Consider the following 26,471-nt stretch of genomic DNA (forward strand, 5'->3'; position numbering starts at 1 on the left):
ATCTAGTCTGTGTTAAAAATATAAGAATGGCCAGAAACCATTCTGTGGAATCCTGCCTTCTAGGAATGATCCCTTACCCAAGCTAATTTCTGAAACGTTCCTGTGACTTGTTTCTTCATATATTGTTTGTCTTGGGCCAAAAGCAGCTAAAGACAACCTGACAATAGTTGTTTTAACATTAAAGAGAATTTGGTTCTAGTTCACCTGAATATGTTCACAGGTGATGTTTATTTTTCAGATATAAATGTAGTCAAGTTTTAGTTTTTTAATACATGCTGATACTAGAGCTTCCTTATCTAAACTGTGCCAGCACTGAATAATTTTTGAAATCACGTTCATCTGTGGTTTGGATTAATAATTTAACTCATGAGGTGCGTGTCTTGGGTTTAGAACAGCATGGCCAAACTTGGCATTGGATTCTGTTAAAACATCAGAATCGCATAGATGTTATGAGAGACATATGCATCTCTTCTGTATACTCTTCCTCACTTTATTTTCCTGATGAACAGGAATATTTTGGGCAACTAAGATTATGACAGAGCCTATAATTACGCTGTTTTATCTGTGGTTTAGATTACGAACCTAGAGAAAACAGAGAATGCACATGTATGTTTCTTTATTTTTGTTTCTGATTGTCTTTTAAAAAAAAAAAATTTTCTCTGGCTTCAGTAATCTCTAGTTGCCTTTGTCAGGAGAGTACTTAATCAGCATTGTTGGTTGATGTAACTCCTCCTCCAAGTAATCCCTCTACAATCCAGTTAATTAGTTAGTTGCTTAGTTACTCCAGCATTTGGATTTAGAAAACCAGTTTGATCTGAATCACTTTTATGAAAGAGTGTTTCATTTAAATGGATTCTTGTCAAATATCTGCTGTTAGCTTTTTGTCAGTACTTAGAGTTTTTGTCCAAGACGGGGATAAAAAAATACAGCCACACAAGGTCAGTCTTTCAGTCAATACAGAATCTTTCAGTTTGACATAATCTTCTAAAATTTTTGAGTTCACTGGTAACCTTGCAAAAAAGGCCAAAAAAATCCTAAAATTACTGCAATTAAAATAGATTTATTGTAGAGACTGCCTTCATTTACTTCAAGCTTGCAGAGCTTGGTGTTCTGTCTCTCTTGATGATTCAGCCTAAGTCTCTAGGCCATGGAAGCTTTGTAAAGCCAGAAACTGGCACTGCAAGTACACTGTAAAGAAAATAAGAAGAGATGCCTTGTCAGTCACATATTTTAAAACTAAGATGCAGATTTAATATAATACAAATTTCTGAACTGACTCACCCTCATTGCCACTGAACAGAAACTATTGAAGGATTTTAGGAAACTGCACACTTCCATGCATAATGTGAAGGGTTTAATGTAAACAAAGAAGAGCTAGGATGTTTGCCTCTTTTTTTGATATTAATTGAATTCTAGGCTGAAAAAAAAAACTCTAGAGAAAAACACTGAAGAGTGAGACCTGTCATAACATTGTGACGTTTGTCTGGAATTCCCAATGATATCTTTCAGTCACTTCAAACACTAATAATGGGAGACACTTAAGTATTAGAGAACCAGAGTTAGACCCAAGTGAAGATCTAAAAATTAATAGTAGATTTTGACCCGTAATGTTAATATTAAAAGTCTTTTTCTGTGCTGTCTAGGACATATGTAGTATTCAAAAATGAAAACAGCTTACAATTAATAAAATAGAGAAAACAACTATTCTTAAGTCATAAAAATAAACAAATTTCTTCTCATGCCAAAGTATTTCTCACCATGGAGATTCCCTCAAAATCCATATTACAAAATAGGAATATTGAGCATTTTAAGTGATGCATAAATAAATGGATACGCACACGTTGTGCTCTCAGGTAGAGGTTTCATCCAGCAACCTAATCTCAGCCCAACGTGAAGAGGAGAATCAGCTGTCTGTCAGTCTTTCCCTTCTTTTCCTTTTCTTCACATAAAGGAAGCTTGAGTGTGTCAAATTGGTAGTCACTGATGTGGATAAGTGGATGACACCTGGACTGCACCATGAAATAGTCCTCTTCTTTTTAGTGCAGATTTAAATACCTGCCTGTACTGAAAATATTTCTGTGCACACTAATGCCACTGTCAATCTCTTCTGTTACTTACGGGTGAATATAAATTGGAAATCAATTAAGACTCTAAAGTTTATATGAAAAAAACAACCAAAACTATAAAATCTTGTTTGAGAACAGAATACTTCATCTCAGTATTTTGCAGCCTTTGAAATAGACTGCCAAGTAAATATCCTGGTGTTCTGAACAGAACTGTCTCTGATACTCCATTTGGTGTTTTCACTGATGATGGTTTTATAGTTGAAAGGAGGACGATAAATTAGGTCACTAAAACCATAGTGTACTAATATAACACAATTGAAAAAGAAAAAAAAAGGTGATAAAGTGAGGCAAAGCATGACTTTGTAATGTAAATTACATTTCTGTTAAGTAGAGTATGAAAGTGCTACTTTATCCCTAAAATGCCTATGAAAGAAATTAGCGTAGCAAGGACAGTTACAGAATTCATGTTTGGTTATTCATATGTTGATTTTGCAGTGTGTAGTGTCAGGAAAAACTTATGGGCAATTTTTAAGTGCTTTGCACTTTTATTTAAGGGACTGAAAGCTTTTAGCAAAATTGACAGTGCAAGTTATTCTAACTAACTAGTTCCAGGAACAATTTTTAGTAATTATTAGAAATTATCCTAAGGAGAAAGAGAAGGAAAAAAATAGCTAGAATAACAAAAATAAGCCTCAGAAGGGGACAGATGGTTAATATTTAGACTAATGTAAGCACCTCGTGTAATTTTAAGGCATTGTGGGAAGTGAAATAATCTTTTTCCTAAGCTCACAAGAATTGTCACACCTGTGACAAGTTACACTTGTCAAGTGCCCAGAGGTGACTGTCATCTAGTCTACATTACCTGACTATGCCACAGCTCCAAATTGATGCACAAAACATGTATTTGTAAGCACATAAAAAAAAGCCCAACACCAGTGGTTAAGTATCCTAAAACATCTGAAGCCATGGATTCAGTTTTCAGTGGTCCTTGCAGAAAACAAACATTGTGTAAAAGTGAATTAGTCAAGTGATGGACAAATCTGGACAGAGATATGGGGAGTGGAGTGTGGTAAAGCACTCACAGGCACATTGCAAAAAGCAAAACATAACGGGAGTGAGTCAGATCCAGGGCCTGGGTTACATTTGACTCTCAAAACAGAGGTTCTTGTGCTCAGCAAAATTGCAGCATCTAGCCAGAGGAGGGTGAATATATTCATATTGAAAGCACTTTGCAGCCTTTTTTTTTGTTTTCTTGGGGTTTTTTGTTTTTTTTTTCGTTTGTTGCTTTCATTTCAGTAGAGACCTCTATTTCAAACTGCTTTTGCTGTATCTGTTTCAATTAGGAGGAGATTTCAGAAGTGGTTTGTTTTTAGGAAGGAGAGAAAATATGGTTTCTAGGCTACATAGTCTGTGTGCAGTACTTTTTCCAGATGCTTTTTTTTGGAAAGCATTCTTTTATGGCAGGAATATTTATTGAGGTACTAAGTTAGGTAACAGCCAAGGATTTGCTTTCCTATAATTTTCACTTGTTAAATGATAGGAATATACCTCTCCTAATTAAGCGCACTGTGTTTCAAATGTCTTTAGTAGCCTATGCACAATTTAAGTAAAGAAAAATAATTGTTCCTATCCCATAATTTCTTTTTTTTTGTGCTATGCAAGCGTGTTTTTTAGTTTTACTATGCTGTTTTACATCACCCATTGAAAACAGAGATACTCACTACATCAGACTCCTTTTTCATACAATTTAAGGTTTCTTTTTCAACTGGTTTCTTTAATCTAAATTCTAATATGATGGTGCAAGTTATTGCTATTGTTTTGAATATATCAATTACATTTTTCTTGCTTCTTGTAATCCTGTCCAGTTTATTGTCCTCCAGTAAGTGTTTAAAAATAGTTTCAGAAATGCATTTTATTCAAATGTTAATACCATTTTCGGAATAGAAAGATACATTGTGTAAGGCCCAGCAGGGTTATTTTTAAAATGCAAAATGCAGGCGTATTTATTAGTTTTGCATTAATTCATAAAGCAAATAAGAGTGATGCTATTAATCTACAACAGTCTTTTGGCTTTTTTTTTTTATACAAATGGCTTTGTGTTGCTTAGCAGAACAGATACACTGAAGGTTTTAAGAGTTCTGCATTTTTTTTTTAAGTGATTTTTCTACAGTTGCTATGAAAAAAAAAAAAAGAGTGATTGGAGGCATCAGGGTACATAATTATTTCTTGGAATTTTGTTAATGGGGAATCTTGGAATTTTGCTAATTAGTCCATCATTGTTTCTGGGTATTTTGTAGCCCTGTGAAATGATATTGCAATGCATTGGTTTTGTACTTTCAATTTTTTTTCTTTTCTTTCTCTGTTTACATCTATGATTGAGAACAAACAATGCATTGTTTCTTTTTTAAAAATTTTCATTTCTCTTCAGGACACAGCAGGTTTTAACACCCCCCTTCTCAGACCTCGTGTGATTGGAGAATGGATTGGCCGTGAAGAGAATGATGCAGACCCTCTGGCTGCTGAGATGCTGCAGCCACCAATACCAAGAAATAAAAATGAGCAGTGGGACAGCGAGGATAGCAGCAGTCCTGGAGGAAGGTGGGTTTTTGATCTGGCCTAGAAAATTTATATTTTGTGAAACAGCTGTCTTTGTTACAAAAACTCCATTTCTGAGAGCAGAGTGCAGGGCTTTTGAATTCCCATTCCATAGTGTGGGCATATGCAGAATAAATAGAAGTCATTAATATGTGCCTTTTTTCTTCTCATGCTTTGCTATATGATTAACTTAACACCCATTTGCAATCCTATGGATGTATTCCCATGTGAAAAGCCAAGTGTATTCTGACATGGTTGTGGTCCATGTGTAATAATGTTGTGATGTATAGCTTCATTCAGACACTTCATAGCTTTCCATCTTTCCAGGGCTGGTAGTAGCTGTTTATTAATCTTCTTGACACTTTAGCGATAAATCTGATTTTCCCATTTAAAGGAGAGGTAGACAAGGGTAACAGTATCTATGTTATTTTTAACAGGACTTCCTAAATTCATTTTCATTTCACATCTTAGGTTTTTGGTGTTAATAACAAGTTTTTCTCAAAGAGAAATTTTGTTCTCTGGAGTAAATAATTTCTGAAGATTTACTGAGCTTGACTGAAAGAGTTTGTGCTTCAGCAACGTGGAAGAGGTTATAATACAAGGAGTCCATTTTCCATGATTTAAAGATATGTTTATCACGGAAGGTTAAGTACTCACAGCCTTGCTTTAAAAGGGATAAATCTTCTGCACTGCCTCTGTTAATTGGCTTAAACACCTATGTTTCTCCCTTAGCCTTGTAGCATTTCTCCCGGGTTATAACTAGTACTTTGACTGGAGCAGACACCTTTTTCTTCCTTTTTCTAGAAGGCAGAAATTCTCTACTTTCCCTTTGAAAAGGTCTAAGGTATTCCTTCCCGTCACATCCATGTGCTTTCTACCTTGGAATTCACCTCCCTGTCACACCGAAGCTGATGTGTCACTAGCTGTGCTCTTACAGACTGCATTCATTAACTTTCCTCACATCTTGGGAATATTTGTTATCCATGAGTACTTCATTTAATTAGATTATCGTGGGGGTAGCTGCGGGTACTACTATTTCAAAGAAGTAGCAGCGTGTAGTAATGATCCCTCAGCCAGACCTTGGACAGGAACCAACACAACTCAGACTCTGGGTCTCTCCAGTGCAGTTCCTGGAAAAATAATGGAGTCAGCAACTGGCACTGCAGCTTGATTGTGCAGGCCTGGGTTTCTTTTTCCTTATTCAGCAGTCCAGTAAAGGCATTGATTAAAGATCTGTTCTATGTTTCAGAGCAAATTGAGGATATTGTATCCCTTCTGTCAATAGAAAGGAGAAGAAATAAACATCTCTGTCTAATTTCCAGAAGGGAGCAAAGAGGTCTAGTTCTGAGCAACAGAGATGATTCAAAGCAGCCCATTTTTTTCTTTGTAGAGGGTGGTTCAAGCTGTGAGAAACCTCACAACTAATGCTATAAATAAAAATATGATTAGTGGCTTTGAGAATAGTATTGGAGGCATCTTGTTGAGTATCATGACAAAATCAGGTTGCCTAGTGTGTGAATAAAGAGAATATAGGAAACTTGATGCCAGGAAAGACTCATGGGATACTGATACCTCTGTTTTTAGGTGCAGTAAGTGCTGAAGGCCTATTGAAAAATATGTATTGCTAAGTGAGAGCACTGATTTTGAGTGGAAATGAGTAACTACTAAGTTACATGCAGCATATGGATTTACATTTGGATTACTGATTTTATGTCTGGGATAATTCTTTGCTTCATTAGCATTTCTTCAGCTTTTGTATGGCATTTATAAAAATCGTGTTTGCAGTCTTGCAAAGGAATCATAAAGTTTCAGAACTTCAAGATAGTGGTGATACTAAAATTGATGCCAACTATACATGGAAGTTTAAAAGACCCATGTTGATCAAGTTTCATCGGAATATTTAATAATAGTGCAGGAATAACTGGCAGTTGCTTCAAGGTCTGATTTAGTGTTACTGTGAAGTGCTATAAGCAGAATTTTGGAATATACCACATACTAAATGCACCAGACAAGTACTAGGTAATAATAACTTAGTTTTAATGTAGCAAATAACTAGTACATCCAAAAATATTGGGAAGAGTATGTTTTGCTCTCAAAAGAGTGACGTTATCAGTTGTTTAGAAAGTTTGGCTACATCATCTGTATTTCACTAATCTACTTCATAGTTAATGTAGCCTTAAATAGTTAAGTTGCATTTTGTAAACATAGGTTTCATTTTGGCAAATGAAAGAGGGGGCAATTTGAAAAATCCACATTCAATGTTTCCAATTTTACCTTGTTAAATTTTATTTAGCAACACTTTGAATAAAAAGTGATAGGTTATTGATCATTATTTATCAGGATTTATGGGATAAGCTAGCAAACTCCTAGAACTAATTAAAATACTCAGTTAAAATATAAGAATGGGAAAGGCCAAACTGTAATTGTTCCATTATTTTGACGTCTTATGTTTTTACTTGTCACTAAAAATAAAGAAATGGTACATAAATGAAACACTATATAAACAAATCATTGGTGGAGTAAGTGCTACGAGTGTGGTGTCACAGAACCACCATTTCCTCCTGGAAAGCATGCATTCCTGTGATGATGAGCAATGGAAGCATGTCTGCATGTTATGTTTGAAAATCTGGCCCAGTAGCTCAAAAAAAGGAAAAAAAAGAGGAGCTGAAGGGACAGGTGTCACTGCTGCTTTGGCCAGGAAAGATAATGCAGCCAGTCTGAGGTAGCTGTATTAATGACATCTTGTCAAATGATGGTCACCTTTTTGTCCTTAATGTCCTGGATTGGTACAGAGGAAAGACTGTGTTTTTCACTGGTTTTGCACTGCTCTCTGTTGCTGCTGTAAGGAAGAAAGGAAAGGTACTAATAAGTGATAAGGGACCATAGAAAAGTCCTTATGGAAATCCTGCTAGTACCGAGCTCATCTTTCAGAAATTTGAACTCCATGAAAATAGGATTAAACTCATTTCCAAGTCAATGTTAGTAGGTTTCTACATGAAAAATGTCTTGGAGGAATTCTGAGAAGATGCAAGGCTCTTTGGAGTCTCCCTCCAGGGATAATATATGTACACAGTGGGGAATTTGAGTGGTTTTTATTATGATACCCTTGTCTCTTAGAGCGTGAAATGAACTAGAGCTTGCAGAGGCCTCATCCATAACCTGATGTCCTAAATTCAAAGCCTGTTCTTCATCTCCAAAGTGCACTTAGTCTTATTAGTGTTTATCTTTTCTGGAGAAATGAACAATTTTTGATTATACTAAAAATCACACATCTGCAACAATTCTGCCTTCTGCAACAGACTCCAAGGACAGTCTGAGTTGGTGGTGGTACTCATGAGGTGCCGCTCATGTGGGGCACCAAACTTCTGTCTGTTTTATGTTGATACAGTGAGAATCAGAAATGGCAAATTGTAGCAAGTTCTGCCTTAGACCCTTCTAACATCTGTGCAATTCCAGTTCTCTGTTATTTAAATCAGACACACAACAAATCAGGAAAATTGTTATAAAGCCCTTAATCCTGTGGGGTAATGGTATCGAAACCACTCAAGGGAGGAGTTCTTTGTTGTCAACTTTTTGCTATGCATCAGTGCCTTAGCAATACTGATTACTTATTGACATCCTGCTGTTCTATACATGTAGCTTCTGTAGACTTGATTAGTGCACATAAAGTCAATGGGAAGTCTCCCAAATTCAATCAAAACTTTTAAGTAGAAACTGAAAACACAAAATGTCTTAGAACATCCAGTGATCAGAGAATGAGTGATGTATTTTGAAGAGAGCACCAGTAAGAGAAAATTGTGCTTTCCTCCCTCACAGCTTAAAAATGGAGCCAAAGACCAAAGGATTAAAACATCAACAGCAGCAACATAAGAAACTGCTGGCTGCCATGCTTTCTCAAGACTCCTTTGATTCTGCTCAAAGCACAGCTCCATCTGTAACTGAAGAAGACATTGACAATGAAGATGATGCAATGGAACTACTGGGTAACTGCAAAAAATTATGTGCATTTTCTGAATTTTTTTATTATAAAAAATCAAACAGAGATTAGTCAGAAACTGCTCACTATGTTTGAAGCTAAAGTATTCAGCAGCTGTGTGAAGGTTATTAGGGTTTAACGTGAAACTTGCAGAAATGTAATGAAGACCATAAATGTGTGTGAATAAACTTCCAGCTACATCCAAATTCCATGAAATCAAACGCTTCAGGTGCTTAAAGTAATTAATTTGGTTTCCTACATAAATCCCTTCGAGGTTCTACTTGCAGAATATATTTCTATACAAGGAACAGAATCAGCTTCACTGTCTTTCATCTGGTTCTTCTTTTTCTTAGCTGTATTACAGTTTTAACTTCAGTAGATTTTTTTTTTTACTTATGAGCTACACAAAGCTTATGTAATGTGAATTTGTAATCTCTTCAGAGGATTTGATTGTAATTTTCCACTAGACTATATTGTCTAAAATTGTATCTTAAATCTTAAATTGCACTCTGGAAGACTTGATGCTCGCTGCTGCCTCCCTTTCCTAGAATTACTAATTGTATTTAATAATAATAGTTCTAGTTGTACCTAATATTTTCTTTTCTGCTGTTTTTCAAAGTTTCAGTGTATGATGCTTAAAAGGCAGTCATGGATTTCAATATTTTTTCACAGTTTCTGCTCTATGGAACCTTGTGTGGGATCAAAGCATGGGAAACTCACAATCTCAACTCACCTTTCTTGAGGTTATGAATTCTGGTATGATTTTTTTTTCAGGTTGGACCTTAATCTAAAAATCAGGAAAACATATGCTGCTCTTTTGCTTTCTATATTTCTGTTGCATTCTGACTATAGTCTTCAAAGGAAGACAGAATAGTGGAGGTTGGAGGGGACTGCTGGAACTATCTAGCCCAACCTTTTGCTCAAAAAATCAGCCATAGCAGGTTCTTCTGAATGGATTTTTACTCTCTCCAAAGATGGAGATTCTACAACATCTCTGGGCAGCCTGTTCCGGTGCTTGACCACACTCATGGTAAAAAAAAAAAAAAAAATTCTTCTTAATTAATTGTGAATTAATAAATAACTTTTTCAGTAATTTTGATTCATGCATCTGTTTTACAAGAAAGAAGAGACTGGCCTGGATCACTCATTATTTGTCACGTATAGGATAGATTTTTTTGTTAATTATACTGATTATAATTAATAATCTATATTTAATTAGATTTTTGTTAATTTGTTAATGACGTGTGCAGATAGTGAGCAGAATGTATCCAATAGATGCACAGGTATTTTCTTCCAGAAACTTGAATGCCTGGAGGTATCTGGAACCAAGAAGGCATTATAAAGGAATTTTCTAGTGTCTTGACATTTGGGTAGAAAATGATCTATGTACAAACTAGTGTTTTGGGGTTTTTTTAATAAGTACTTCATTGTAAGAATACATTCTAGTTTTGTGCCATGCAAAACCTGAAATATTCTTCTGTCCTGCAGTTCGTCAAAACTGGCTAAGTTTACACAAAATCTTAAAATTAAGAAAGCTCATGAACAGGACGTCCAGTTTGGGTAGGATGTTATAGAAATGAATGTGAGATTTTGAGGCAAAATCCTGACATATTTGAGGAGTAGCCATGCTTGTAGTGTTTATAATATTGCCATGTTATAGTAACAACCACTGAGAGAAAGTTCATTTTACACATCTTGGTATTTAAAGTGCTGTGCTTCTGAAAAACTGGCTTTTATTTTAATTCTCATTTTGCAATTTACTGACAGTATATGTGTTATATTTGATATAATGGCTACATTGATATAGGCTAAATTCTTTAGAACTGCTTGAAATTTGAGAATATAACAGTGTTACATGGGAAGGATGTTTTAGTTTTCCTTTGAAGGTAACATAAAGAGCTTCAGATTCTATCAGCAAATACAGGTATTTTTCGTTCTGTATTTTCCAGGTCAGTAACTGCTTGATACTGTGATTGAATTTCTTTTTTTTTATGTACCACATTAATCCATTAACTGCTTCAATGCTTTTTGCACAAGTTGTATGCAATATAACTAATTTCAAATCATGGCTTTCTGCCATCACTGAATTGCAGGGCATTGTTGCATATAGCTCTTTGATTTGTTCTCTTCAGAGTTCAGTATTCTTTGTTTATTCAGCTCTTTCTTAAAAAATTACAAAACTTTATGCTTTTAAGTCAGGATTCTGGGAAAGCAGTTCTGCTATTTATAGCAGATAATTTAAAGCATACACTATATTTAAAATGCAGAACACAAACATCCATCTTCAGGTGTGTTCAAGACAATCTTTTTCAGAGTTTGGTTGATTTATTTAGATATTAAAAGCATGAAGCTGACTTTTTGCATATTTTATTTTAAAAAAACCCATCTCCTATATGAGTCAATGAAGGTTTTAACTAGAATTATTTTATATTCCGAATAAAAGAAACGATTACATTGTTATCCATTTCAAAAGAAATTTATGTGCAAAGAAGAAAAAGAATGTTACAGGCCTATATTCTGATTTCAGTTATCACTTTTTATATGTAAGATAAGATGCATAGGAGGGCTGTTCCCATGCTGATGACTTTCTAAGTGTGTTCAGTTAAGCAGGTGGCTGTAATAGATGAGTGACAGATAACATCAAAGTGGAAAGGATCTTCTTGACTTCAAAAAGCTGAGAACTGTAACTTAATTCACATGTGTTTGTAAATGTTAAGGGGTCGTGCAGTTGATGACTGGGGCAAAATTATGTCGAGGGACTCATTTTTCACACATCATAATGCCAAGTATTGTGTTTTGTAAATTGTGGTTTCTAACCAGGAGCTGACATAGTTATTTGAGAAATTCTGCAGCCCTTTTGGAGTTATATGACGTTTGGGCTTAAGCTGTCTCTCACATTTGGCTGAAGTCCACTGAGACCTTAAAATTATGTTATTCCCTCAATATCTCACTGATGAATGTTGGAGAGGACTGAACTGTTAATTTTCACTGAAATTGCTCTGAATTTTGATTATACAGTCACCAAAGCATCACTCACTTGGTTTTAAAAAATCAATTATTTGATTAAGTGTAAGAATATAATTGTCTAAGTGTATTGCTGTGCATAAACATACACATAGTAAAACTATTAGGATTTTTTTAGCACGCTTGGGACTTAAGATATATGTTCTTAAAGTTTTTACAAGTAAGGAAGATGAGAAAGACATCCTGTGTTGTTTTACACAATAATGGTCTGGAGAGCAAGTCCTGTGAGGAGCAGCTCAAGGAACAAGGTTCATTTAGCCTGGAGAAAAGGAGGTTCAGACAAAACCTTATTGCACTCTCCAACTTTCTGAAAGGAGGCCAGGTGGAGTTTTCCGTCTTCTCCCATGTAACAAGTGATAGGACAAGGCCACATGTCATGTCAGGGGAGATTTTGGTTAAATATTAGGAAAAGTTTCTTTATGGAAAGGTTTGTCAAGCATTTTAACAGGCTGCCCAAGGAAATGACTGAGTCACCAACCCTGGAGGGATTTAAAAGGTAGGTAGATGTGGCACTTTAGGACGTGGTTTGTTGGTGGACTTGGCAGTGCTAGGGCTATGGTTGAACTTGATGATCTTAATGGTCTTTTCCAGCCTAAATGATTCTATGATTCCATGATATTTAGTCATAAGGTTCAAGAAGCAATTTCTTGGTTTTGCCCAATCTTTCTGTGTGTTCATGGTACTAAAAGTGTTAGCATATGTTAACAGATGCTGTGCAGTAGTTAACTCTGTAGCACCACTGCAAAGGGTACCCAGGAACTTCACTCACACAACTGTCATTATGTGAAAGGTGGTGATAACTGAAGCCAATTTCCTGCAATTGATGCATATGTCAGTCTGTATGATTCTGAAGAGCCTCTCTGATTTCAATGCAAATAATCCTATATCTGAGCTGAACTTAAGTGTTTGGAGCACCAGGACTAGTAAAACCATCTCTTCTTTTCTTTGGAGCTTGTTTCACAAAAATAATGATTTTTTTTTTCATAATGTATAAATCTTAAATGAAGGTTCAGTGATTATTTGCCTCATGTTTGTTGTGTGTAATTCCTTCTATACAGTAATAAACCAGAATCTTTAGAGCTAGAAATGCACTTCAATTGGTAATAAACTTTTCAATTATTGCTTTGGGAGCTACCTGATACGTTCTCTTTGCTTTAATAACTCTTCTTCTAATCTTTAAAATTTCTTTTTTTTTCAAGAGCTTTCAAATGTTAATTATTTAATCATTTTAACACCCTTGAAATGTTGTCTGGTGATATATTTACATTTTATAACAAGAGGAGATAAATAGAATATTGTGGAAATTGCATTTACTGGAAGGATAAGACTGTAGCTCAATGTCTGGTAGTCTACCCCTTAAATATCTGCTTTTCTAATGAGCCTCTGAGTTCTTAATTAAAGGGTGTGCAATGTGCAATGTTTTCAGTACATTTCCTCCAGTTTAACAGACATTCCTGATTTCCTTGGTTCCTAAAGGTCTTTGACAATATGCAGGAAGCTGACTCTAGGCATGATAAATCTTATGAATACTAGCAACAGGTTGTTCCTTTTTGTTACCTTTCCCAGATGAACAAAACCTCTATTATGTGACTAGGATACATAATTTTTCAGAAAAGAGACCACAAAGCCCTGGAAAGGATAATGTGAGTTGCACTACATCTTCAGAACAGTTTTCTGGCCTGTAGCCTGTCCTGTTGTGATTTAAGTAGAATGATTGTGTGGGAGAAAGATGTTTGAATTGCTCCTAATATTATTTTCACAGAGTCTTCTGTTTTTGGAAGCTATTGGGAAATTGGCAAAACTACCAGTGGGCATGTGCTATGTAGGGCATGTACAGAAAATGACACTCCTGGGAGACAGGAGAAGTTTTCAGTGGCAGATATAGTGCACTGGTGCCAGTGTATGTGTAACAGATGTCTCTAGAAGAGCACTTAGGCTCCATCAGGTGCGGGTTTAAATATCTTTTTGAGGTAAAAGTTCAGCAAATACCATATTCTGTTTATCTTTTTTTTTTTTCTGCAAATATATAAAGTCACTGAGCAACAGAAATGTGCAGGTCTGTTTAATGTTATTCATGGAGTTCATTGATTTCACTTAATCTTGTGGCCCTTTGCTAAGAGACAGAAACATCTGTGAGAGTATTTTAGTTGATCTGAGAATAGGCGAAGCTTTAACTTGCTATTCAAAGAAGAGGGATTTGGTGTTTAAAGTCCTAATAGAATCCTGCTCTTGCATTTTACTATGCTTAATACTAGGAGTATTTGATGTTTAAATAGAATTTTTAGCCTGCAGTAAATTTCAGTAAGCTAAGTTCTATTGTTTGGTTAAGAGTATGTTTGTAATGTTAGAATAAATTATTAAATGAATTAGTCACATATTGCAACACTTGTTGCAACTACTGGTTAGATAAGCATAAAATGGATTGAGAGGGAGGTTGATTATGCTTCATATTGCTATAGGGACAGTAGAGAGAGAAAACCAATTATAGTAGGGATACTAGCTTCTCTTGAGTGAAAATAAGTTACATGAGCTAATAAAAAAGCTTCAAAAGAATGATTAATTATCAAGGAATAGATGTGTACTGAATATAATGATGTGCAGAAGCCTAAAATGTCATTAATTTATACTTGTAAAAGAAACCAAAGTTTATTTTAAACCTGTACCTAAACAAGACTGGAGGACGTGCATATCTACTGCTAAACCATGTCCTATGCACCACATGTACACATCTCAGCCACTTCCCTGGGCATCCTGTTCCAGTGCTAGACAAACCTTTCATGAAGAAATTTTTCCTAATACCCAATCTAAACCTCACCTGGCATGACTTGGATCTTTGTCCTGTCACTTGCTACAAGGAAGAAGAACCTGTCCCCCACCTGGCTACAACATCCTTTCAGGGAGTTGTAGAAGTGATAAGGTCACCTCTGAGCCTCCTTTTCTCCAGGCTAAACAACCCCAGCTCCCTCAGCTGCTCCTCATCAGACTTGTGCCCCAGACCCTTAATCAGCTGCCCTTTTCTGGATACTTTCCAGTACCTCAGTGTATTTCTTTTAGTGAGGGGTCGTAAACTGAACACAGGATTGGAGGTTGGCCTCACCAGTGCTGAGCACAGAGGGACAATCACTGCCTTGGTCCTGCGGACTGTGCTGTTCTTCATCCAAGCCAGGATGCCATTGGCCTTCTTGGGGACACAGCTCTTTCATGTTCAGTCATCTGTCAACCAACACTCCCAGGCCCTTTTCACTGGGCAGCTTTCCAGCCACACTGCCCCGGCTTGTAGCACTGAGTTACTGTGACCCAAGGGCAGCACCCACCCCTTTGCCTTATTGAACCCTATACGTACCATTGGCCTTGGCCCATCAATCCAGTCTGTCCAGACCCCTCTGTGGAGCCTTCCTTTGGCAGATCAACACTCCTGCCCAATTTGTTGTCATCTGCAAACTGACTGGGGATGCCCTTGATCCCTTCATACAGATTATTGCTGAGGATATTAAACAGGAGTGGCCCCAATACTGAGCTATGGGGAACACCACTGATAATCAGCCACCAGCTGGATGCAACACTGTTTCCCACCTTTCTCTGGCCTGGTCCTTCAGCCAGTTTTTCATTCAATGAACAAGTGCACTTGAAACTGCGAGCAGCCAGTTTATTTAGGAGAATACTGGGGAAGTGGTGTCAATTACTGAAGTCCAGGGGGACACCATCCACAGTGTTTCTGTTCAGTAAGTAGGTCACCTTGTTGTAGAAGGACATCATGTTGGTCAAGCAGACACTGCCTTTCATAAACCCATACTGGGTGATCCTGATCCCCATGTGGACGTGATGTTTTCCTTCATGTGCTGTGTGGTGGCACTCAAGATGATCTGCTCCATGACCTTCCCCAGCAGCAAGGTCAGGCTGGCAGACCTGTAGTTCACCAGATCCTTCTGACTGCTCTTGTAGATGGGTGCCACATTTGCTAACCTCTCATATTTGCATATCAATAAAGTATCTTTATATACGTTCCCTGATTTTGTATCATCCCTAGAAATGGGATATCCCTAGAATGCTGCATAAATTGATGTTTTAACTACTTTGTACTTCTTTAGGAGACTCAGGTTAGTTTAGACATACTGGAGAAATCATTCTGTGGCAATATATGTAAGGAAATCCACCAATGGATGTAATTACTTTTGTGCCTTGATCTGTTTTAGTCAGGGTGCTGATTCTCCACTATTAGTAATCGGCACTTTTATCCTCCTGTACTCCACATATATTCTTTAGCTTACACTGAAGCTCAGAATGCGAATGTTGGAGTTCACAAGCTGGCTGGGGAGATGTGGCCTGCTTGATTGACTAGTCTATGTGCTAAACCACTGCCAGCTCCTGAGCAAACACATTCTCTTTTTGGAGCATGCAGGGAAAGTAGGAAAAAATCACAACAGTCAAACTTGTAATTTAGGTAAAAGTTACAGGATTTCTTCACTTGGAGATACAGAGGAGAGCAGGGGAGCCCTGTGAGCTCTGGTGAGGGTTCTTTGCTATTCGGTTCAAGACATTTGAAATGAGTTTTTGTGCTGGGAGAACAGGATTGATCTAGAGCTATCCGGACAATTCAGGGAGGTGACAGCAGGGTGAGAATTACTGTGATTACTGGATTTTGGGTATCACAACCCCATACAACTAGGATTTGAACTGCTTCATTGAATTCCTTGGCTTTGGGGCTCTTTTCAAGTACTGAGGGGAGATTGTTCATCCAAGTAATAGACAGGGAGAGGTCTTCTTCAGAGAGACATTTGTGAATTTAATTAATATTGTGAAACAAGGGTATGAAGGCAAGAAATTATATCCAAACACAGCAGAACTTAAATGTATTTTCCTTTTTAATATGTGGATGATTACTGTAATGTTTTTCTGAATTGTGAAAATATCAACTTCTATGAATAAATTGTCCTTTATTTTATATACAGATAATTTGCTCACAATAAGTTAATTACTGCCAGAAAGAACATTCAGTCAAGTATAAATTTAGCATGGTTTTGACGGCTGGCCATATAGATCTACATATATATATATATAAATCACACATATAAATTCTAAAAAAAAACCAACCCAAAATATATCTTTTGCAAGGATATTTCTTAGGTTTTGCACCCTGAATCACAGTGCTGTTTATAATAATGGATAGAATTTGGCATATATAACAACACAAAGCAAGAACTGAAACAAATGAACCAAGCCAAAACAATGAACGAAATGCTTTAAAATGTGCTTTTCAGTCTGTCTTTCTAAACTAGAGTTTATTGAGAGGAAGGTGTTGAAAATCCATGTAGAAAAACTGATTCCATTGCCATGTGCTGCAGAACACCACAGCACCTTTTTCAGAAATTCATATTGGGTTTTTCTGATGCATTAATTACTTGGTGAAGCCTTTCCAATTGTTGAAACTGTAATTTAATGCCATTTGCAGAAAATAAGGGTTTATTTACATTTCCTAATGAATATAGATGCTTTACATTCTGGTTCAGTTAGGGGAAAGTGTATGAAATTTCTGAAAAAGACTATTGAATCTCATGGACCCAAAACCCAAGGCAGTTTTGTTGAAATACTATTAATATCTTGTCTACTTATGTAAGTACTCTAATTCAAAAATCGTTATACATTGTTTCCCAGTATTTTATACTGTATTTGCTTTCATTTTTCTGTTTTATTTGGTTTTGGTAGTTGAGTTTGGCACACCAAATGTGTTTGAGATATAGGTTATTTGTGGTTTACTCCTAACTAGAATATTAAAGTATATTTTAATTACTGTTTTTCACTGATGTTAATTTATATTTGTGGCTTCTGTTAAGAGTTAGATTTGAAACTAGTCTATTTCCAGAACTGATAATGTATGCCATGCAAAATGATCACCAGAAAGCAGTCATAATCAAAATATATAATTTTTGCTGCTTCCTAACATTAAAAGCCTAATTTCACATGATTTAGTGGAATTATGTTGGCACTTGTCAAGACATGAGCTTATATGCTTCTTATGTGGAGTACAGTGACTCTTTAAGGAGGATTTTGGGAGAAACTAAAAAATTACATGTTAAACTGAGGTCTCATGATGCTCCTTCCTCTGCAATTAAGAAAAAGGAAAGAGAGATGAGAAGGTGTATTAAAGTTACATCTCAATGTAGATAGATATCACTTATATGAGAACTTCATCTACAACATATGAATAGATTGTGGAAGGGAACAAAAGAGTATTTTGAGAAAAAATATCTTCAAGTTGTTACAGAAATTGAGAATCGCAGAACTGTGTCCTAGTCTCAAAGAGAAGGAGTCAGCATTTAGGTAACAAGCCCTGAAAAAGCTCAATCTGCTTGAACCTCTTAAAAGTGAAAGCTAAATGAGGAAAGCTAAATGTGTGGTTCAAATACATAGCTGTACTCAAAACAGTGCAAGGCCCAAGCAGCTCATAACACTTAGTAGGAGTAGAGAGTCACTTCGTACTTTGCTTTACCTGTTTTCTGCATCTTTCTCTGTCTCAGTAGGTCAGTTAAATTTGTTTCAGTTTCAAGTGGAGTATGTAATGGAGCTGATCCCAAGGTGGTAATGCTAAAATGAGGCTGTGGGCAGGATTTTATGCATGCCATCATAGTAATGAGAAATTTGGTATCTAAAACATTGCTGTCATCTCTCTCTCCTCTCAAAAAAAAAGTCTTTTGATGTGGAATGTAGCATTTGATTGCTATGTACTTGGTACATTTTAGGGTCTTCACACAAAATAGTTTTAGGTAGTTTGCCTTAAAATAGTAAGTAATTCTCCTGTTGTCTGAAGTTTGGTAAAGTGTTTTCTATATTTTCTATTTAGGTGGTACTCTTAACATACCTCTTTGCCCCTAAATCACTCATCAGTCCATTCTTGTATTAATTATTCTTGTTCTGCCAATAGTATGGGAAAAGCACACAGAGCTAAATTAAAATTTATTCCCTGAGGGCTGATTCCTTGTCTCCTTTCATTAAACGAATACACCAAATATTTTTGGCTTTTCTCTGGGCAGGAAGGCTGTTGTTTCTTGCTCATTCCAACAGACTGTGTATTTGGATTTCAGGATTTCCTATCTCGTCTACCCCAAATACTTCCAGTTAAAGGTAAGGTGATGCAAAAATTGTGTGCTACTCCGTTTTCCTTTTGGTGGGGTTTTCCATTGTTATGAGGGAATGTTTCGTGATGTTAAAATTAACTTGCATCTGCAGGGTAGTTTTTTGCCATGTGGCAGGATAACACAGCAGCTGATGTTACATCTTCCAAGATGTATAGGCAGCAAATCATATGATAAAGTTACTCCTACTACCATCAAAACCTGTAGCAAAAATCAGTGCCCAATAAATATTAGTGGATTATCAGGGAGAAAAAACCAAACTCAAACAGTATCTAAACAGTTATTAAAAGCCTTTTAATTTTGGTTTGTAAGATTAGCATGTGCTGAGACTTGACATCCATTTTAGTAACTGGTATAATTCATAATTGCCACTATGGTTTATTGATGCAGAATTAATAGAAGGACTATTCAAAAGATATTGATGAACTCGGACAAGTGTGCGAATCGCAGAAGATAAGTAGGGAGTGCTGACTGTGTTTGTTAGTTTGGAAATCAGACTGAAATGTCTGTTAAATTGGACACTACCGATGTTAGTAACTCCAGAGGACTGGTCACTTAGTTTTTAATGGGTAGTTATTGTTTATGTTTAGATTCACAGATCTTTCATGTGAATTTGTAAGTATGAGAAAGAAACTGAGAATTAGGTGTGTGATTTTATTGAGAAGTAATTCATCTTAAAAGTAAGATCTTTTCTCGGACTGTAAAACTGCAATTTTTTAGTGTGAAACCTAACAAAATGGAATTGGAGTTGAGAAGTACTGTAACAGGGTGGGGAAATAAGATTATAACTTTAGTAACACATTCTTCTCCACAAGTGGGATATTTCAAAATAACTAGTATTCCCAGCAGAAACAACAGTGAGCTAGTGCATCTGATGTCTCGTGTATGTGTGATATTGTCTACTAAGAGCAAAATAATAAAGAGGAAGTGATTTAGAGAAGAAGTGATAGTACAGTTAGGAGGATGAATAGAAAAATAGAGCCTTGTCTTCCTTTTTTCTTGAGGCTATTAATTTTTTTTCTTAAAAATGACAAAACCTCATGAACAGAAATGTGGGTCAAATTGGAAGTTCAGGTTTCCTGAAGCTTCAACTGCTGCAGTAGATACTTTGATGTGATGGGATATAACAGTTTTGAGATAAGCAGATAGTAAAGAAGTAGAGGTTCTGCCTTTTCCATGCCTTTCACATTCACTTGTTCTTACAGCTTGTGTTTTCTTACAATCCTTTAAGAAGAAAAAAAGAAAAAAACTAAATGCATGGACTAGTACAGAGGATATAAGTTGTGATAGCAAAGAGATTGAGTAAGTTATGCTGCAGCAAGTCTAGCAGCTAGAAGCAGGAGACATCCCTTTTAAGACTGTCCAGTATAAAGGGGTCCTATCTATGGGTTGAAGCTGAGGGAACTCAGCCTCCCAGAGCTGAAATGAAGGCTCCTGAGAGGAGGCACGCCCTTTACTGAGGTGCACAGCAGGAGAATGAGTGACACTGGGCAGAAATTGATACAGGTAAAATTCTGATTAAATATAAAGGGGGAAAAAATCTGTGTATGGATACTTAACTGCTGAAGCAGTTTGCCCAGGGAGATTATGGAGTCACTGACCTTGGATATTTTCAAGACTCGGTTGGGTAAAACGCTGAGCATCTTGGATGATGCTACTTTGAGCAGGACAGTGAGCCCTAGACATCCTGAGGTCCCTCTGAGTCTGAATGATTCAGTGAATTGCTAGTGTATAGAGGGCCATGACATGTAATTTTGCTGTACTCTGCTTGTAATATACTCAAAATGAGATCATCAGAAACTTAATGTTGGATCTATATCTGAGTAAACTACTGTGCAAATAAATGTTTTTTCAAACTAAGCACACAGACTGAGACAAAGGCATTAGGTCTAGGCTTCAGAGGGAAAGTAAGATAGGTAATGAAATAGGATACTTTCTGTGTGATTAGAAGACATGCAGAGGGGTTTAAAATATTAGATGGTTTAGATAACCTGTATTAGAATTGTATCTGTCATGCAAACATGCGTGAATGATTGCTGTATTTCCTTATTCCTCTCACATCTGTAATACTTAACATAAAAAGACAGTTTCAAATATGGTAACAACTATTAGAGGTACAAGCTGCACTTCTAACTAACCAGAAGCTGATTACCAGTTCAGTCATCTAGAAGGGAATTATATGAGCCCTCTAATGTTGCTGAAATTCTGTCAAACCTCATGTTTATCTCCAGAACCATAGGCGTAAAAAAGATGCTGCAGGCTGATTCAATACCAGAACGTTATTTTGTTTAGGAAGAAAATCAGGTGAGAGGGTTGTAGGATATTGTCCAGTTAAACACTCAGAAGTAAATACATTTTTGTGTCACATTTAAGAAGTTGGTACACCAAAGTAGTTAATATTAAAATTATACAGACAGAAAGTTAATATAAAATGACCTAGAAAAATAATTACAGCCTATTATAGTTCACCTTTCCTGAGCCTTTGAAGTGGACTGAAATGCCTGCCTGGAATTATCTAAATAAGTAGTAGTGAATGGCTTCCAGTTTTTGCTTTCTCTTCAGAACAAGTAATTTTAAAAAATGGTAGTAGGTTTTAAAAGTTGGTAAGTAGCTTAGCAGCTGTGAGGGCAGTAACAAGAAGTTAAAATTATGAGGTGAAATGCTTTGAGTAAAAGTTAGTAGAAGTAATAAATTTTGCCCATTTAGCTTTGAATAAACACCTACGTGTTAGTTTTTTGGTGGAGTAGGAGAATGACAAGATATATGGAAAAATGAGTCCCTGGGCATGCCCTGGAGGTATCCCAGAATGTGTGATAGCGACCCATATTTAGGTAGAAGAAAGAAACAGTTCCTACAGGTTAGATGAAAATTTAGTATTAACCAATGTGCTCCAGATAGAAAAATCCTAATGGAATATTAAAAAATAAAAAATCAGTGGATAGTCAATGGAGAGTGTATGAATTTATATACGTACAAGTGGGAACTTTAGCTGGTAGAATATGAGGTGATAAAATACGGATATATCTGGTGCAAGGAAGCATTACAAATTTACAAATGAAGGCAGATAGAACCTCTGCAACCAGCAACACCCTCATGTCTCAAAAATCCCTGACAGAGACTAGGGCTAATACACTTAACCATGACACAGGTGAGGAGGCAGTGTTATTTAAAATGCAATGAATATAATAATTTAAAGTGAGGTGTTATTGTGACCCGCACAAAGCAGTCCTGGTTGAACAGGCGAGAGATGAGGTCTTAGTAGTATCTTGCAGAGAGATGCAGAGTCACACTGCTCACTGCTGCAGTCTGCAGAGAAACTACAGGATTCACATCTTTGGAAGAGAGAGGAAGCTACAGAACTAGGTAATGCTAGTGCTAGGAAAAGCATGTGGGAGTCATAAACATCTAGTCCTTTTCCACTACTGCACAGCCTGGTCAGGATACTTTGGAACCTCGGCCTCAGTTTATGTTGTCTTCAAAATTCATTAATGTTCTTATATTGCTAGGGCTTATATTCATTCATTTAGATTTTTTAAAATGGAAACAGAATTTGCAAACATTTATTTTTTTTTTCATATTGATGAGATTAATGGTGGTTAAGAAAATAAATAATCCAAAGGCAGAAGAAACTTCTGATGGATAAGCAATATTTTTCTTTAAATCAATAATGAAAAAACGGGTCAATAAAGAAATCTTCTATTTCACTGTTGGCCAAATCTTAAGATTTTTGCTTGCTTTATACTGATTTCTTACAAAAACATGTCCCTGTTAATTTCATACAGTACAATGAGTTCAGTGGAATCTTATTTAAAGGTTTTTGTTTGGATGCAAAGTTACCTCATATCCTGAGTATCACTCTAGCACAAGTATTTGGACATAGACAAAATGAGTTGCTCAAAAACTGATGTTTTTCTCTGAGAATGACTGGGATAGGCTTCACTTTCTGCAGTGCACCTCAGTGCTGACTCAGTCTAATGCCTCTGCCACTTGTGACAGCCTGGAAGAGTTTCTTTCCATTTCCAGAAAGGAAATGTTTCCTGTAATACACTGTTAATAGAAGGTACAATGATCTGGCATATGGCTCAATGAAAAGCCTCAGATATGACCTCAGACACTGTCTGCCTACAGAGATAAACATGATTCCAGAAGTGAACTGAGAGGCTCCTGAGTTAACTGATTTTGGCACACTGGTTCCAGATGCTGCTTTGCATTTGGGACTCTTTCTCATTGGTGCTGCAATTATGTCTTTATTCTGCACCAAAGATTTATACTCTGAAGACTTTATAACTGGGATACTGTGATTGCTATTTACTCTGAAATAACAATTATATCATTGGAATTATGTTCAGGTGGGACTTCTGTCTGAAAACTTTAGACTTGATAGGAATCTGCAATGTTAAACTGTGAAAAACTGTGAATGGCACTGGGAACTTTGCCCTGCAAGCAGCCTCACTACAAGGAGGAGACTATTCCTTAGTGCATTTTTCTCGTGTAGGTCATATGGACTGTTACGTCCATTTGAACTAGGACCATTCAGGTTCAGCCTGTCATTCTCGTGTTCTACAGCAGCATTCAGCTATCTTAAAATTACAAGCCAGCATAATAAATGTGATTTACTAGTTCTAATTACTTCGTGAAAGAAGCCGCTAAAATTAAGAGCATAGAGGTCATTATATTCCTCATAAACCTGTTTCCATGTATTTCGTAGTAAAAATACGGATACACAGGTGAGCGTTGTGGGTAAAGAAGAGAGTGCTGCTGCAGTTTACAGGCCTGGTTCCGCAGGCTAGTGGATGATGGGGAAGAATGAACGCGTAGCAAGGCGATTAAATGTCTCTGTCGCCGAGCTGAGGCTTCGGAGTGGCGCCGGCGTTGTCAGAGGGCAGCCGTGCCCACCAGGGGGCGCTGGCGCTTTTCCTTAGGGGTTGATTAATCTAAACCTAGATGAGATTTAATCTGTTTAAAAAGCGAGCTAAGTGCTTCATGTTGCAGGAGAGAAATACCGTATAGGCAAGAAAACGGAGCGAAAAAAGGCGCAGAGTAAACCTTTAGTGTTATTTTTCCATTCAAAATATACCAAAATAAAAAAAAATAGGTGCTTTATTTTACTAAGAGTTGTATGGAAATTCACACTGAAGACTGCATATGACTGCAAGAAACGATAAGCAATTTTTAATTAGTGTTCTGTGGTCCACAGAAACTTTTTTTGGTTTTATTGGGTTTTTTTTGTTGTTTGTTTTTTTTTGCAATGAACATTGATTTTAAAACTATCATTGTAGAAATATGCATCAAATAAAAGTAATGCATAGAGGAAATGAATCAGATAGGATTTTTACTCCTTGAAATAAAAAATAAAATTTTCGTAGGAGAAAGCAAACATCTTATTCCTCTGCATAACTAAGAAATGTTTAAATGTGCAGCAAAAAAATGAGGTGTTACAGACCTCCATTTAGCCTGCATTATAGTGGCTATTTGAAACTGCCAAATTTGTCCTTTTTAACAAAATGCGCGGAGTTTTGCCCGATTTTCCAGTCTAGGTCAATGGTCTTGTAAGCCTGTTGCGTGATTCATCTGATTGTACAAATTTTGAATATCTGGTTTGTGTCATCTTGATTAATGTAGAAGCAAGTGAACTCAGAGCAACACTTGTCAAAATATGACAGAATCATATCAACAATTGTTGCTCATAAAGACTGCCACCGCTGTTCTCTTAGATATGTAATTTATCCCAATTTTTGTAGATCTGCTGGCAAAGCAGTTATTTAGATATGGGGAGGAAATAAATGTGTAGGAAGGAGAACTGCTGATGTTTAGTTAAGGTTGCTGAGTTATATTTTTGCAAGAATAAACTTTGTTGCTGTGATAAATTTGAACTTCATTTAATTTTATTACATTTGTAATTAACTTAGCATGTAGTTAATGCTAGACTTACCAATGGTGACATTTAAATAGTGCTGGAAAATGATTTATAGATCAAGAGCGTGACATAGTATATGATATAACATCTGCTTAATTCAACACATCTACAAAACTACAGTTACTTGTATCTGAAAGTAGGCTGAAAGAGCTAGTTAGTGTGGAACAAAAAATATGTGAAATCCGTCATCAAAATGGCCATCTTTCATTCATCCTCCTGCCACAAAATAAATAGAATTGTTCCTTGTTTTGTTGCATTGGTTATTATATCCTTTTCCTCAGTATAACATTGATATTATTTCTATGAAGTTTTTATCACAAAATCAGATTTAAAAATACCTTATGTGTACAGATCAGAAAAATAAACTCTTGGAAAGAGAATGTGAATGTATAGAATGTATAAAAATGGGCTCAATATCTCCAGCTTCAGTTGTTTAAATTTTAACCAATTGGAAACTTTCTCTTTAACATGAGTTTTACTGTTCACATAACAACTTCTCAGTTGGTGTGTTCAAAAGACATTGCATTGGAATAATAGGGACCATTTGATTATTTCAAATTTTGATTAAAAGTACACGCAGTTTTTGCAATCAATTTATGAAGTTCATGTTGATCACTATAGAAAATAAGAAGTTAGTTCTACAACTGCTGTCAAACCCCTCCTACTGAACTTAAAACAATTTTTTTTTCTTCTAAGAGGTTGTAGGTCAAGTGCGTTTGAAGAGCTTCCTTCTATCCAGCAAAGAAAATTTTTCATTGTGTATGTATTGCTTTCTCTTTTCAGATTTTAATTCATACTTTTAGTTTATAGCACATCTTTTACTTTGTTAGAATTATGTGGGAAAACTGAATTTTAAATGGTTCTAATCCTGACACTATTTTTCTAGCAAGTTTTTGAATGTGCTGCTATTTTAGCGACTTGAATGTTTTATTATTTGATTTGTTTATACAAAAGCCTATCTCGAATAATTGCCTGAGTTAAGTCTGTTGAAAGAAGGGAGAACTTGTGGTTTAAATAAAAAAACCCCTAATGCTTCTCTTTATCTTATAAGGGAAAAAGTAGTTTGTTTTGCAAATTGTTTTGTGAAAAGAAACATAGCATTAGGTTAGAATCACCTACTTTTTAAGGGGTTCTTGCTATAAAATATGAATAGAAGTCCTTGCCCTATGAAAATGAATGGCTCAAAAGTCTGTAGGGTAAAAGACGGTGCTGATAGATTCTTCTTTGTGTGTGAGTATGTGTGTGAGTGTGAGTGATCACTTCAACACAGATGATTAGGGGAAAAAACAAGCTAATGCTATTGAAAAGATGCTTTTAAATAGTATCTATTTCTAGAGCATAGGTATTGCAGGTGTTCCCTTCAGAGAAATCATATCTAATAAGCCATGATGATTATTATACACAGATGTAGGCTTGCAAAGATACTGCTACTGAAAATCATCACTAGCTCAACGTAAACCTTACACTAGAGAGTATTTACCTGTATCTGTGATGCAATTCAACTGTAATTCCTGGGAGAGAAGAGTGCAGAATGGAGAATAGTGTGGATTGTTTTGTTGGGGCATGTCATATATTAACTGAAGTGAGTTACAACGAGCAGAAAAAGAATGCAAGATAAAAGAATGACGTAATTGTAACTTAGCTGGCAAAAAATAAAGTGATTTTACTTTGTGACAAAACTACAACTCCAGAGGACTTACAAAGGAGCAGTCCCTTTGTAAGCTCTGTCTTCAGTAAGTGGGTTATCAAACCTAGGACTAATT

At 36.2% G+C, this 26,471-nt stretch overlaps 1 protein-coding gene across 7 annotated transcripts in view; it reads left to right on the forward strand.

Annotated features, from left to right (window-relative positions):
* The window catches only part of C1H8orf34 (chromosome 1 C8orf34 homolog), a 148,719-nt gene that overhangs the window by 47,758 nt on the left and 74,490 nt on the right, over positions 1-26,471 (forward strand). For all 7 annotated transcript variants that reach the window (XM_088176012.1, XM_088175971.1, XM_014873007.2 and 4 more), the window contains 2 exons: positions 4,495-4,664; positions 8,478-8,644. In XM_088176012.1, the coding sequence (XP_088032138.1) occupies positions 4,495-4,664; positions 8,478-8,644 (337 nt within the window). The remainder of the gene's footprint in view (positions 1-4,494; positions 4,665-8,477; positions 8,645-26,471) is intronic.

This window comes from Sturnus vulgaris, chromosome 1, assembly GCF_052056855.1.
Source record: "Sturnus vulgaris isolate bStuVul1 chromosome 1, bStuVul1.hap1, whole genome shotgun sequence".
Taxonomy (NCBI): domain Eukaryota; kingdom Metazoa; phylum Chordata; class Aves; order Passeriformes; family Sturnidae; genus Sturnus; species Sturnus vulgaris.